The 14,675-nt window shown below is 55.3% G+C and overlaps 2 protein-coding genes across 4 annotated transcripts; one reads left to right on the forward strand and one right to left on the reverse strand.

Moving 5' to 3' along the window:
• The first annotated feature begins 12 nt into the window (after positions 1 to 12).
• Positions 13 to 12,352, forward strand: FCHSD1 (FCH and double SH3 domains 1). 2 transcript variants are annotated; one of them, XM_070414735.1, is made up of 20 exons: positions 13 to 57; positions 288 to 385; positions 990 to 1,035; positions 1,439 to 1,506; positions 1,831 to 1,966; positions 2,051 to 2,187; positions 2,268 to 2,331; positions 3,662 to 3,790; positions 4,251 to 4,373; positions 4,547 to 4,642; positions 5,074 to 5,199; positions 5,595 to 5,699; positions 5,881 to 6,042; positions 6,621 to 6,749; positions 6,831 to 6,914; positions 7,069 to 7,186; positions 7,322 to 7,542; positions 8,789 to 8,876; positions 9,931 to 9,986; positions 10,124 to 12,352. In XM_070414735.1, the coding sequence occupies exons 1-20, from the start codon at positions 37 to 39 to the stop codon at positions 10,187 to 10,189; spliced, it is 2,073 nt and encodes a 690-aa protein (XP_070270836.1). In that variant the 5' UTR covers positions 13 to 36; the 3' UTR covers positions 10,190 to 12,352. The 2 variants fall into 2 exon arrangements, with proteins under 2 accessions (XP_070270836.1, XP_070270837.1); XM_070414736.1 differs by lacking the exons at positions 13 to 57; positions 288 to 385; positions 990 to 1,035 and having other exon boundaries at positions 1,440 to 1,506; positions 1,827 to 1,966.
• RELL2 (RELT like 2) lies at positions 10,633 to 14,665 on the reverse strand. Of its 2 annotated transcripts, XM_070414737.1 has the most exons (8): positions 13,908 to 14,663; positions 13,249 to 13,488; positions 12,791 to 12,856; positions 12,632 to 12,698; positions 12,000 to 12,185; positions 11,376 to 11,748; positions 11,221 to 11,254; positions 10,633 to 10,968 (listed from the first exon to the last, which is right to left on the reverse strand). In XM_070414737.1, exons 2-7 carry the CDS (start codon positions 13,430 to 13,432, stop codon positions 11,222 to 11,224), a joined length of 909 nt encoding a protein of 302 aa, XP_070270838.1. In that variant the 5' UTR covers positions 13,433 to 13,488; positions 13,908 to 14,663; the 3' UTR covers positions 10,633 to 10,968; position 11,221. The 2 variants fall into 2 exon arrangements, with proteins under 2 accessions (XP_070270838.1, XP_070270839.1); XM_070414738.1 differs by lacking the exons at positions 10,633 to 10,968; positions 11,221 to 11,254 and having other exon boundaries at positions 11,370 to 11,748; positions 13,908 to 14,665.
• Between the last annotated feature and the right edge of the window lie 10 nt (positions 14,666 to 14,675).

Consider the following 14,675-nt stretch of genomic DNA (forward strand, 5'->3'; position numbering starts at 1 on the left):
TTCCGGAGTCGAGTCGCTGCCGGGGCTGGAACGGAGATGCAGCCGCCCTCCCGAAAAGTGAGCTTGGCCTGGGACCGGGGCTCTCGGCGGGCTGGGGTTGTGGTGGGATCCAGGGGGCACCCGACTCGCGGTGGGGGACGAGTAGTAGGAAGGGGTCCGAGCCCGACCCAGAAGTAACCGAGGAAGCAGCTCGGCCCCTCCCCGGCCCCGCCTCCTCACCGCTGCCCGCGCGGAGTGTTTTTCAGGCCCCCGCGCCCGGGGTCTTCATCTTTTTCTTATCCCCGAAGGTGAAGCCGGCCCAGGAGGTGAAGCTTCGCTTCCTGGAGCAGTTGAGCATCCTTCAGGCTCGGCAGCAGCGGGAGGCGGATCTGTTGGAGGACATCAGGTAGCCCCGGTCCCCCTCCGCGTAATCCCATCTTCCCGGTCGCGCTCCGCCTCTTCTCCGATGTACTTGGGGCTGGGGGGTAGGGTGGGGGAGAAGCTGGCGTGAAGAGCTCGCCACACTTAGCCCATTCACAGCCCTCACCCTAGGCCTGCCTCTCCAGATACCAGATTCCTCCCACCCCAATACATGCATAAACGCACAGGGACCCTCCCTCAACCCTCTTGATTTCACATCACTCCCCCCGCCCCCCCCCCCCCCCCCATCACTCTTAGGACAGAAACCCCCTCCCTCTTCCAGACCTGTTGGAAGGCTGGCAGACAGTGTACCCAGGCCCCCATCAGTCCTCACCTGCAAGTCCACAGATGGTTCTCCGAGGGTGGGGAGGATCCTGCTGAGGCTCTGAGCAATGAGATGAGGTTGACCTGTGTTCCAGCTGCCTGCGGTGATCTCAAGGACTCTCTGTAGTCTCATTGCCTCCTGGTGCACACTCTAGGCCTGGCTCCCCTCTTCCTCCTGCCCTGGCTGAGCAAAGGATTAGGGGTAGAAGAAAAGGACCAAATAGTAACATCCCCTCCCCTCCCCCCTCTACCCCCCATCTCCACAGATCCTACAGCAAGCAGAGGGCAGCCATTGAACGGGAGTATGGGCAGGTATGGGACTCCTTTCTCTCTAAACCTACCCTTTTGTTCTAGCCTCCTTTACACTCCACACATACTCCTGTTCTGGTCACGAGCAAATGCCTAGAGTCAGGCAGATTTCTATCAAATCCCTTTTGTGCTATTTATTAGATGTTGGACTACCCTGGTAGTAGTGTTCAAGTTACTTAACCTTTCTTGGCCTCAATTTCTTTCTCTGTAAAATGGGAATAACAGTAATTGTTCCTTCATGTAGGGTTGTTGTAAGGGTGGAATAAGTTAGTGCCTGTAAAACACTTACAAAGTGAGAGGCACATGATACACATCTGGCGAGTGGCATTATTATATTCTCATCCCATATTCTCCCAGTTTGGGGGAGTCTTGGAAGGGGAACTGGGTCTGATGACTTTTCCTCCAGGCACTCCAGAAACTGGCTGGGCCATTCCTGAAGAGGGAAGGGTACCGGAGCGGAGAGATAGACAGCAGGTGGGTCCCACGGAGGGGGAGGGCAAGGGACCAAGAAGGGATGAGGGCTCAACCCCAGGAACCTATAGGGATGAAGGTCCAGTGAGGGAGGAGGACATGTGAGCTGACACAGCAGCGGGAGAGGAGCTGACCCAGCAAGGACACTGTCGGTGGGGGTGGAGGGCATGAGTGATCCTTGTGGCTGAGCTAATGGGCTGATCGATTGAGGGCTCCCAGACAAGGGGGATGGGAAAGCACTCTGTCTCCCGTGGTGTTGGGGGTGGGTGTCTTGTGAAGCTTTGTAGTGCGCCCCTCCTCAACACAGACTTCTCTGGGGAGAGGCAGGATGGTGTTTGGTGCCTGGCGCTGTCTGCTGGATGCCACCGTGGCTGGGGGCCAAGCCCGGCTCCAGGCGTCTGACCGATACCGTGACCTGGCAGGGGGCACAGGGCGGAGTGCCAAGGAGCAGTTGCTGAGGAAGGTATGGCTCATAGATGGGGTGAAGGAAGGGCTGGCTAGGGCTGTAGGTGGTCTGGGTCAGGACTCTGTGTGTCCATTCCCCTAGGGGGCAGAGAACCTCCAGAGGGCACAGGCCGAGGTGCTGCAGTCTGTCCGGGAGCTGAGCCGAAGTCAGAAGCTGTATGGGCAGCGGGAACGTGTGTGGGCATTGGTACAGGAGAAGGCGGCTGATGTCCAAGCCAGGTGGGGTCATAGGGTGTTAGTAGCCTGGGGTGGGGGTGAAAGGGTGGCCTAATCTTAACTCCTCTCTCTTTCCTGCATAGGCTGAACCGAAGTGACCATGGGCTCTTCCACACTCGGACCAGTCTCCAGAAACTCAGCACCAAGGTTTGGAGATGCAGGCGCATGTTGGGGCAGGGAAGGGGTGGGTAGAGTAGTCTAGTGGTTTGCAACCCAGGGGCATAAGTGTGAGAGACTGGGATGCATTCAGGCTTCCCTATTTCCTTGGTGGGTGACCTTGGTTAACTTCATTTCTTTGAGCTCATTTTCTTCATCTATAAAATGAAAATAGTGCCTTTATTTTTCATTCTTTTAATATGCATTTATTGAGGACTTCTGTGTACTAAGCACTGTTCTAAACACTGGGATTCAGTGGAGAACACTACCAGTGGAGTTCCTGCCCTCATAGCCTGGTCAGGAGAAACAGATAGTAAAAAAAACAAAAAAACAAATAATCACATTAAGTGAAAATAAAACAAGGTGCTATGATAAAGGATGACAAGGGGCTGTAATTTAGAGGGACAGCCTCTCTTAACAGGTGGCCTGAGTGTCAAGAAGGAGCCAGCCATGCAAAGATCATGGAAAGGCCAGGGGAAGAACATTCCAGGGAGAGGAAATGGTGCAAAGGCTTGGAGGCAGGAATAACTTTGTAGGCTCCAGGAACTCAGAGACGGTCAGTGTGGCCAGAGCACTGTGAGCAAGGGGACAGACACTGAAAGAGGTCAGGGAGGTTGCAGGGGCCAGCTCCTGTTGGACCTGGTAGACCACGGTAAAGAGCACCTGGGATTTTATTTCAAATTAGAGGCCCGGTGCACTAAATTCATGCATGGCAGGGGAACGGGGTCCCTCAGCCTGGCCTGCACCCTCTCCAATCTGGGACCCCTTGGGGATGTCCGACTGCTAGCAGGATCAGGCCTAAATTGGCAGTCGGACATCCCTCTCACAATCTGGGACTACTGGCTCCTAACCGCTCGCCTGCCTGCTTGCCTGATCGCCCCTAACCACCTCTGTCTGCCGGCCTGATGCTCCTAATGGCTCCCCTCCAGCCTGGTTGCCCCCTAACTGCCCTCCCCTGCTGGCCTGATCGCCCCCTAACTGCCCTCCCCTGCCGGCCTGTTCGCCCCCTAACTGCCCTCCCCTGCCGTCCTGATCGCCCCCTAAATGCTCTCTCCTGCTGGCCTGATTGCTCCTAACCACCTCTGCCTCGGCCCCCACCACCGTGGCTTTGTCCAGAAGGACGTCAGGAAGATGTCTGGTCTAATTAGCATATTACCCTTTTATTTGTGTAGATGTACACAGATGCCCCTGGAGGATGTGTAAATTTTCAAGTGTAGTGTCAAGCATCTCAATAATGTTAGAATCTATTCTGGAGCTGGTTGGCCTTGGAAGGACCCTAAGGGTTCAGGGTTCATGTTGACACCCTGTTTTCCCCTCCTAGCTCTCCACACAATCGGCCCAGTACTCCCAGCAGCTGAAAGTGGCCCGCAATGAGTACCTGCTGAACTTGGTGTCCACCAATGCCCACCTTGAACACTACTACCAGGAGGAACTGCCCACGCTGCTCAAGGCCAGTGCCAGCCTAGATCCCCCTGCCTCTCAGTGGGAAAGGGGGGGAGGACTTTCCCTGCTTCCCAGCAGCAGCAGGCTGGGTGGTGTTAGGGACCTAGCCTGCGTAGCGTCGGTAGAAAATACATAGTTGGGTTCTGGTTCTGCTTCTGACTGGTTGCATGACATTGTACAGGACACTTAACCCCTCTGAACCCCAGTTTCTTCATCAGGAATAAGCCCTGCTCTGCCTCCTTTTAAGACTAATGGGGCTCAAGGGAGAAAATGGATGTGAAAATGCTTTTTAAATGGTTAAGTACTGTGCACACTAGGGCTTATTATTAGAAGCAATTAATAGTGTCTTATTCCTTTCCTCCTTCCCATACCTCATGCCCATCACCCATCCAAACCTGGACAGAGAGCCTGCTTTGTGGTAAAGGCCTGGGGGAAGGGTGGTGTCAGTATCTTGGGGTTCTTTCCAGGCCCTGGTCAGCGAGCTGTCGGAACATTTGAGGGACCCCCTGACCTTATTGAGCCGCACAGAGCTGGAAGCAGCAGAGATGGCCCTGGAGCATGCCCGCCGTGGAGCACAGGCGACCTCCCAGGTGGGGGCTGTGCCCTGTACGAGCTCCCCAGAGATGCTCTTTACTCTCTCTCCTGAAACAGACCACCCACTGCGTGTCTGCTCTTTTTCTTCTCACCTTGTCCTTGCTTCCAAGAGGGTACAGGCTTGGAGAGGGAGCCAGTTCATGACTGATTGACTTCTTCCAACCCCTAGGTAAGCTGGGAGCAGGATCTGAAGCTCTTTCTTCAAGACCCCGAGGTATTTTCCCCCATACCACCTCAGAAGTTTCAGCCCGCAGGGAATGACCAGGTGAGACCTCCCTGATGGTTGGAACCAGGCCAGATGTAAAGGGGACTGTAGTTTAGGCCCATCCCCATTATCCTTCTGATGATATTAACTTAGTAACTTAAACCGTGGAGAGGGGGTTTCAGACTCCAGTTCACCTCCCTCCCACCAGGCACAAATTAACACACTTAATTCCACCTTTCTGTCTCTTCACTGCGCTATCCTCTTCATTCTACATCTGTCCCTCAACTTGGATCCCATTTCTGGAACTCTGTGTGTCTGTGTTCACATGAACGCACACCTGTGTCCACGGTCATAGGTGTGTACCCCACCTCTTTGTCCCTTTCCCTGGAGGTCAGGACAGAAAGCAGTAAAATGAGGGAACGGGAGGGAAGGGGAGTAGAGAAGGAACAGCATCAGGTCCTCCCCACAGCCCTCGCCCCCCCATCATTCAGGTATGTGCCTTGGAGCTGGAGGGGGTTACTGGAGGTGTGGCTGGGGAGAGTGACCTGGAGAAAGAGGTTCAGCGCTGGACGAGTCGAGCTGCCCGAGACTACAAGATCCAGAACCACGGGCTTCGGGTGAGGAAGGGAGTGCAGGTGTCATGGGTGGACAGGATATCTGAGAGATGGGGATCCTGGGGTCACTAGGGATGTCCTAGTGCATGCAGGAGGGGAGGGAAAGGTATTTTAAGCCAACAGTGTGGCAAAGTAGTTAAGAGCACAGCTTTTGGAGCAAGACCCACCTGGGTTCAAATCCTGCTCTGTTACTTCCAGGTTATGTAACCCTGACTCAGGGAGTGACTTAACCTCTCTGCACCCGTGTCCTCATCATTAAAGCAGGACTAATAATAGCACCCACCCCATAGGGAAGACCAAATGCTATAATGCATATGAAGCCACTAGCAAAGTGCCAGGTCCATAGTAAGTTGTGTCCCATGGCATCTCCATCACCCTGCCCTCTGCTTCCCATCCAGGTGCTGCAGCGGCTGGAGCAGAGGCGGCAGCAGGCTCCAGAGCGGGAGGCTCTGAGCATAGAGCAACGGCTGCATGAAGTAAGGCAGAGCATCCTGCGGGCACAGGTGAGACACCTGGGGGTTAGGGTCCTGAGATCCTACCTCCTCAGCCAACAGCCTCCTCCTCTCCCTGTCTGATGGTGGGAGGAGGTAGGCAGGAGGTAGAGGGTGGACACATTTGGGGAGGCTCTACTCACCTCCCCAAAGCAAGCCCAGCCACAGACTTGATCCCCCTTCCCCATGCCAGGTGAGCCAGGTGAAGGGGGGTGCCCGGCTGGCCCTGCTGCAGGAGGCTGGCCTGGATGTACAGCACTGGCTGAAGCCAGCCATGACCCAGGCCCAGGACGAGGTGGAGCAGGAGCAGCGGCTCAGCGAGGCCCGGCTGTCCCAGAGGGACCTCTCTCCCACGGTGAGTTCCTTCTGCTCCCTACCCACACCCACCCAGGAGGGTAAAAGTCCCTAGTGGAGGGCAGGCCCAATAAAATGGGAATCACAACAGTACCTAAATCAAAGGGTTGTTCTGAGGCTTAAATGAAATCACTTAAGTATAATTCTTCACATAGTTTATAGCATAGAGTCCTCGACAAACTTATATTGAGTATAGGATGATGGTTATGAGCCGAGGTTCTGGGGACAGACCGTACGTGATTCGTCACTTATTAGCTGTGTGATCTTGGAAAGTGACTTAACCTTTCTGAGCCTCAGTTTTCTCATAAGTAAAATGAGGTTAATAGTTATACAGAATAACAGTGGGTTATGATGAAGTTTAAATAAGATCCGTAGTTAGCACTGTGCCTGGCACATAGTAAGCGCCCAGGACTCTAACTCTGCAGTCACTGTCAGTCTTACCCTGCCCTGTGGTGATTTTTCTGGTGACATCTGGTGAACGGATGGGTGGGGCTACCTTGGAGGAGGATGGAGGAGAGGGAGATATAATGGGTACTTGAGAGTGACAGTGACGTCTGTTCTCTGTTCCCCTCCCTCCAGGCTGAGGATGCTGAGCTCTCTGACTTTGAGGATTGTGAGGAGACTGGAGAGCTCTTTGAGGAGCCTGTCCCCCCAGCCCTGGCCACCAGACCCTTCCCCTGCCCCGCACATGTGGTGTTTGGCTATCAGGTGTGAATTGGGGGGGTGGGGACCTCAGATGGGCAGGAATGGGGGACAGCCGAGTCCTAAATCCTTCCTTGTGGGGCCAAGGCAGGACATGAGGATGAGCTGACTATCACAGAAGGCGAGTGGCTGGAGGTCCTAGAGGAGGGAGATGCTGACGAATGGGTCAAGGTGGGTATGGTCCCTGGGCTCTGACCTTGGGAGTTGGGGGCAGTGGGAGGGACTTCCCAGTGGCCCACAAGGACTCAGCCAAGCAGAGCTAGAAGCCTGAGTGGAGGAGGGTCAGGGCCATGGATATTATCTGTTCTCATTACTGGGTGAGCAGGCTCGGAACCAACACAGCGAAGTAGGCTTTGTTCCTGAGCGCTATCTCAACTTTCCCGACCTCTCCTTCCCTGAGAGCGGCCACGACAGCAGCATGCCCTTAGGGGCAGAGCCCACAGGTAAGAAAGGAGAATTCTGGGTCAAAGGATGCTGGGTATGGAGAAGAGTTACTGAGTGGTTGTGACCCTAAGGTGTCATGGTCCTGGGCACCACCGCGACCTCCACCCCTCACCACCTCTCCCGGGTTTCTGCAGCATTTCTGGCTCGTGCCCTGTACAGCTACACGGGACAGAGCGCAGAGGAGCTGAGCTTCCCTGAGGGGGCACTCATCCGCCTGCTGCCCAGGGCCCAGGATGGAGTGGATGACGGCTTCTGGAGGGGAGAATTTGGGGGCCATGTTGGGGTCTTCCCCTCCCTGCTGGTGGAGGAGCTGCTTGGTCCCCTAGGGCCTTCTGAGTCTTCAGACCCTGAACAGGTGAGGCACCCTGAGTTGACCCTCCTATTCCATTGAGGCCCCATGTTCATCTTAATGCTCCCTCCCCTCTCCAGGTTGGCCTCCTGTAGTGGCTTGGGTCTCCCCATCTCCTCTGGCTGGGCTGAGAAAAGGGAAACCAAGGCAGTCTTCCTAAGAGTTTGGTGGTGCTACTTTAGTGCTAGATAGATCTGAATTCTGATGCCTATTACATTACCTTGGGCAGTTTTGACCTCGCTGAGCTTCTTTCTTTATGTGTAAAAAGGGAATAATACCTACTTCAGCAGGCTAACTATCCTGACTATGCATAATGGCGGTAAAGCCCTTAGCACGGAGGCCCACAGGAGGTGCTTTAAAATACAGTACTTGCCATAGCTCAGTGGTTCTCAACCTTCTGGCCCTTTAAATACAGTTCCTCATGTTGTGACCCAACCATAAAATTATTTTTGTTGCTACTTCATAACTGTAATTTTGCTACTGTTATGAATTGTAATGTAAATATCTGATATGCAGGATGGCCTTAGGCGACCCCTGTGAAAGGGTCTTTTGACCACCGAAGGGGTCGCGACCCACAGATTGAGAACTGCTGCAGCTGGTTTGGCTCAGTGGATAGAGCATTGGCCTGTGGACCAAAGGGTCCTGGGTTCGATTCCAGTCAAGGGCATGTATCTTGGTCACAGGATCCACCCCAGCCCGGGCCCTGGTCAGGGCACCTGCAGGAGGCAACCAATTGATGTGTTTCTCTCACATCAATGTTTCTGTATTTCCCTCTCCCACTCTCTCTAAAAGATCAATGGAAAAATATCCTCGGGTAAAGATTAACAAAATAAATTAAATAAAAAAAAATACAGTACCTATTGTTATAATGCAGCGGGAAGAGCATAGGAGTGGAAATCAGGAGACCCTGGCTCTAGCCAGGACTCTGCCAGTAACTGGTTCTCTGATTTTGGATAGATGGCTTAATCTGAGTCTTGCCCCTAATATAGGAATCGTAAAGATCCCTGCCTCATGGGGTGGTGGTGAGGAGTGAATGAATTGGTGCACATGGAGTGCTAGCAGAATGCCTGGGACATAGTGTCAGTACACATTGGCTGTGGAAATGAGTATCAGCTACAACCCCCACCCAGATACAAGCATTTGGCACTCTTGGTATTGGGGAGTGATGGGACAGGAACCGAAGGTGGGATGAGAGGACAAGCTGGTGAAACCTTCCCATGTGCCAGAAATAACTATGCCCCCTCATCCTCAGATGCTGCCATCCCCTTCTCCTCCCAGCTTCTCCCCTCCTGCACCCACCTCTGCCTTGGATGGGGCCCCTGCACCTGTCCTGTCTGGGGGTAAGTAGCGGGAACTAGGGGTTTGGGGAGGGAAAGAGGCTGGAAGGAGGAATCTTGGGATGCCTGGGTTACACTTGGCTCTTCTCCTCGCCCTTGGGAATCTCTGCCATCAGGCTCATTGAAGCGTGATAGTGAGAAGAGCTTGGGCTGTGAGACCAGGCCCAGTGTTCCCACTCCACTCCATTACTCCCTAGCGTGTGATCTGGGGTGAAATGTTTAACATGTCTGGGTCTTTACAGAGTGGAGTTGTTGTGAGTTGAAAAGATGTCTGTAGAGCCCTAGCTGGTTTGGCTCAGTGGATAGAGTGTCAGCCTGCGGACTGAAAGGTCCCGGGTTTGATTCCAGTCAAGGGCACATGCCCAGGTTGTGGGCTTAATCCCCAGTGGGGGCATGCAGGAGGTTGCTGATTAATGATTCTCTTTTATCATTGATGTTTCTATCTCTCTCTCTCCCTTTCCCTTCCTCTCTAAAATTAATAAAATCATTTTTTTTTAAAAGCTGTCTGTAGAGTGTCCAGCATTGTGCCTGGCACATAGCAAGCATGCAAGCAATGGCTTTGTTCTCATTCTTTTAAAAATTAGCCAGCTTTTTCTACAGTGTTTTCCCAATACACATCCTCTGCTCTTAAGTCTTTTTGAATGTTGCAAACACCTGGGTTTGTGTCATAATTTTCCTTCTTGAAGTGTTTACCTTTGCTAAAGCCTTCCGGTACTTACATTCTCTTCACAGCGCCTCCTTCCATAGCTCACTTGGAATGGTTCAGCACTCAACCATTCATTGTGCTTGTTGTGTTTCATTATTGGGTTCTAGGCAACCACTGGGGGTGGGGGTGCTGTGGATCCCACCTCCCCTTCTCTGAAAGCTTGTGCAAGGCTGCTTATACAGTAGGTGCCCCATAAGTGTTGAGGATGGATAGACTGATGGACTCTATGGCCAAGTTGGTGACTATTTGTTAATTCAACAAGTATTTACAGAGTGCCACTGTCTTAAGTGCTGACGATATAGCAGTGAATAAAACAAAGTCTGAAGACTGACTTGTGGTTCCTGTTTCCAGACCAAGACCTGGACTGTCCTGGACCCCTGGACATGATGGCGCCTCGACTCAGGCCGGTAAGAGCCTCTCCCTGGAGGAGACTGTGTAGAAAGGGGTCATTCCAACTTGTCCTGTTTGGTCTGTAGGGCTGAGGGAATGAACAGGGACATCCCCAATAGAGGCCTCTGGAGCACTGACTGTGTGTTCCCTACAGATGCGTCCACCGCCTCCCCCACCAGCGAAAGCCCCAGATCCTGGCCGTCCAGATCCCCTCACCTGAAGCCAGGGGTACTACTGCCCCCAGAGATGCTGCTGCTGCCCTGTCTCCGTGCTGTCAGAGACCACCCTTCAGTGATCCGGAGTGACACAGCCAGAAGCTGGAATCCCCCCCATTTCTGCTCTTATCTCCAGGGGTAGAAACTGCCCCTTTCCCAATTCTGGGTCTGGGTCTCCTCCTTTTCCCCACATTGTCCATTCTCTTACTGTCTCTAGGGCTTGAACTACCCCTTTCTTTTTTACCACCACTCCAGCTCTAGAGTGGTGAAATACCCTGAAATCTCTGGGGCTGGACCCCATCCCCCAAAGTCTTGAGTGGCTCTGGATAGTCTGTCTCCACCCTGGCTCTGTGACCCACCCCACTCCAGATGCCAGGACCACAAGGGTTGGGGGCTGGGACGGGGCGGACCTGTCAGAAGGAGTTGGAGCCATTATGTGAAACAACTGTAATGGTCTGAGCAGATTTATTGACAGTGAATAAAGGGCAGGGGGCCTAAGGTGCTATTGCTTTAGGGGGCCTGATCCCAGTTGCCACACTCTAGCATATGGAGCGAGGTGATGGGGAACGTGGGTCAGGCAGCCTGTTGGCAGGCAAGGAAAGGGGACTGAGGGCCAGGGATGGGAGTGGGGGTGGGGGTGCCTTCTCCCAATGTCCTCCAGGCTGAGACGGATTAGGACCGGTCCCTCAGCTGGGGGCAGTGCTGTCCAGTGGAAAGGAGGGGCTTCATGGCCACCCAGCCCCTGGCTCTGCAACTGGTAGTTCTTCGGCAATGAAGGAGGAGGCTTGGGGAAGAGGAAGGGTAATAGTGTTGCCTCCCAGTCAAGTTGTATTCCAGCTTTCCCCTGGAGGCTGTGGCACCTTCCCTATTCCCTGGAGCACATGCCTACTCCCCACCACCAAACCAAAGACTATGTAGCAAAGGAAAAGCCTGCAGTTTACCTTGAGGGGTACGGGCAGCCAGCCAATGGGCTTAAGTAGTGTAAATAGGGGGTGGGAGGATGAGATTATCTGACTTGAAGCCCAGGCACACTTACCTCACACACCTTTTGCTCCCCGTGCTGGAGACACCTGAGTGAGAGGAGGGGTCAACAGTAGGAGAACAGGATGTGAGTCATATCAGTGCACCCCATCCCCAGAGTAAAGGGCAGTAAGAGCTCAGCCCACCACAGCCCTGGCCATGTCTTCATACCTGGTGATCTGATGTGTCCGGTTTGTTTGGCTGTCCATTGGCCTCTTGACTGGCCAGCCCTGGGCTTGGGCCCCTCCCTCCAGCCGCCAGCGGTGACTCTGCAGAGGCTCCAGGGTTCCCTCCAAGTGCACAAGGGACTACGTTGCTGTCCCTGAGTCCATTCTGCACTGCGGGGCTGGCAAGGGCCTGGGGCTGTGGCCTCTCAGGGGGCAGGCTTTCAATGGCTGGCATCCCTGCCCTGGACTGCCCTTCCCCAGACCCTTGGCTGCCCCCTGGGTCCTGCCCCCCACCAGACCCCAAGCTCCTGTCTGTGGGGGAGCCATCATGATGCTCATGCAGTCCATAGCGCCTCTCAATGTGTGTCACCCGGAACCTGGGAGGGAAGGGAACACTGGGTCTTAGGATCACAGCTCTGGGGCTGCTTGGCCCTCCCCTCCAACCAGGGATCTCTTTGGTTTGATGGCCACTTCCCTCTAGCCTCGGGCAGCGGAGATGTCAGATTGTGGGGCATACTGTATAACCTACTCTTGCTGTAGGTCACAATCCAGGAGTAGAGAGGTGGGGCCCACCTTTGGAGTCAGGACCCCTCACCTCAACCTCCCCGCTACGGCACTCTATCCCCACCTGCCCACAGAGAAAACGGTGGTCTCCCCAGGCCGGGCACGGCTCTTTCCTTCCTTGGAGCGTCCCTGACGGACAAGTGGGGGCCTCTTGTTGCGGCTGCAGTGGATGCAAGGGGCTGCAGAGCCCAGGTGCACTGTGTGATGATGGGAGGGGGCTCCATCCTGCAGGCTGGAAGTGGCATCCACGCTGGACAGTAGAGAGGAAGGGAGCAGGGGTGACATTTCCATTTCTCTTCCTGTTCTGTTTGTTCCTGTTCTTTCAGCGTGCTCCTTAAGCCTCCAGATGCCCACTTTCCCCAGGCCCCAACATTCTTTTCTGTCTTTATCCAATAAACTCAATATTAAGATGGTAGTGATCACGTGTTCTCCTTCCCAGAGCTGTTTTCTAAAAAGAGGGCAGTGCTTAACCCAAAGGAGTGGCACAAGGGTGAGTGGGAAGCTTGATGATATCCAGAAGGGAGGTATGACTTGAAGGACTTGAGATTTCTATATAAACTTCTTTCTTCCTATAGATTAGCCAGCTTTGCCCTCCCCCGACCCCAAACATGCGAGGAGACTGGGAGAGGATTGTGCTGGAGGAGAGGGTACTCTCCAAGGCAAGCTAAGTCATGCTGGCCTTTGTTTCCAGCTCACCTGGACAGCTGCACTGTCCCTTCTCCTTCACTGTCCCCCAGCATCTCCTTCAAGGCCTCAGCATTGGCTGAGGGGAGAAGGAAAAGAAGGAGTCAGTGGAGGTGGAGGTGGAGGTCAGGGCAAGAGAAAGTCTGGGGGGGGGGGGGCGCTTATACCCACCTTCATTTTGGATGATACAGCGAACAATCCTCTCTACTGTGTCCTCATTCATGTCATCGTCATCAGCTAAAGGAAGAAAAAGGTTGACAAGGAATTGGAGGTGAGTCAGCTTTGGGGGACATTACCAGGTGGCTCCTGTGGCTTATTGCTCAAGATATAACTGTGTGCCTACTGGTCATCGTGCTGGGCATTAGCATTTCAGGGGCCAAGGCAGAAAAGATGAGAAGTTAATGGGAGCCCAAGATTACCATCAGTGGGCCCTACCCACCCATGCTGCCTTCTCTAGCCTTGCTTTCAGGGCGGTGTCACCCCACTTGCTGACCCAAGGAAGAATCACTAGGCCTTTTGAAGGTTTGGTTGGGAATTGACTGGGTCTGTTGGCCAGGAAGGCAGACAGAGGTGTGGGGACAAGGGTAAGGAAAAAGGTGACTGAGCCGGGTTCTAGGCTCCTCACTCACGGGGCTGGAGCTGGGTGTCATCAGGCTCGGAGCCCCTGGATGTGCGGCAGCGGTAACCCTTCTTCTTGAGCACGTGGCAGATCATGAAGCCCACGAGGCCCATGAGGAAGAAGACCAGCACAAGCAGGAAGAGCATGTACAGCCCATGTTGGGGTGGCTCCAGGTCAGGCTGTGGTTCCGCCATGAGGCCCTGGGGGGCGAGCGCGGGCCAGGGCGCCTCCCGGGGTTTGGGAGCTGCAGCTAGGGTTGGGGGAGGGATAGAAATGCCATCCTCAGGATCTGAAACAGGCAAGCCTCAAAGGTCCAGCCCCCCCCCCCCCCCCCCCCTGCAACAGGGAGCTGTCCGGGCCTGGGGTGCTGGTCAGGGCCAGGGGTGCTAGACCGCGGCTGCGCAAGCCCTCTCCCCTGGTCCCGCTTTCCCGACGCCCACAGCGTTCCCCTTTCCAGTTTGTCCTGCGCTCCCGTCCCTTCCAAGGACACTACAGAGCGAGATGGGACGGAATTCGCAGGCGGTCAGCGCAAGAATCGCGCCTGAGTCAGCGTCCGCACCTCCTCCGCCCTGGCCTGAGCCAGGCCTCTGCAGCCCCTCTCTAATCTGTACTCCAGCACCCGCCCCCCTTTCGGTCCCTCCCATTCTGACCACCTGGCCCACCCAGTACCGGTGGTTTGGTTCTGGCTCCGGCTCCGGCTCCTGCTCGGGTTCCGGCTCCAGGGGCGTCCTAGTCCGGCTCAGGGCCCCCGACGCCCTCCCGGCTCTCATCCCTCTCTTCCTTCCCCTCCCCCCTTCGCCGCCTCACCGGCTCCGGGCTGCGACTGCAGATACCGGTGCCGCGGCAGGCGGGGGGGGAGGGAAGGATGGAGAGGGATGCCGCCTGGCTGGGAGCAGCGGCAGGTTCCCGACAACTCCGGCCCCAGAAAGGGGAAGAGATGGGATGCGCCGCCGCAGCCACCCGGGGTTCCCAAAAGCCTTCGCCCGACGCCGGCCCAGGACCAGGGGGCGGAGCGCAGGTGTGCGGGGCGGAGAGCGAGGGCCTTGCGCGCTGGTGAAGCAAATGTGGTGTGCGCGTGACTGCGCCGGGCCCCCCCGGGGAGTGTGCCGCGCCGAGCCTGGGTCCGGGTGGGGTGGCGAGGCGTCAGGCGAGCGTGTTCTCTAGTCTATCCCGCACGCCCGGCGCGGCTCCTGCCCCTAGATACCCCGGCCGGGTGGATGGCCAGGAATCTTCCCAGTGGCCGGGGGAAGCCGGCTTTCTGCACCCGAGAGGGGCGGTGTGGCCGGCTCTCCCGAGCCTTCTAGAGAGGTGACCACGGCCTGCACCGGGTTTAGGACAGGTGGCTGGACGGGATGTCTCGGCTTCTCGAGGACTTGACCCCCGCCTGGAAGGAAATGGCCCTGGCATCCCAGAATCGATGCCACCTGTCTTCTGCCC

Source organism: Myotis yumanensis, unplaced genomic scaffold (genome assembly GCF_028538775.1).
Source record: "Myotis yumanensis isolate MYYU_CA2020_CCGP unplaced genomic scaffold, mMyoYum1.0.hap1 SCAF_5, whole genome shotgun sequence".
In the NCBI taxonomy this organism is placed as follows: Eukaryota; Metazoa; Chordata; class Mammalia; order Chiroptera; family Vespertilionidae; genus Myotis; species Myotis yumanensis.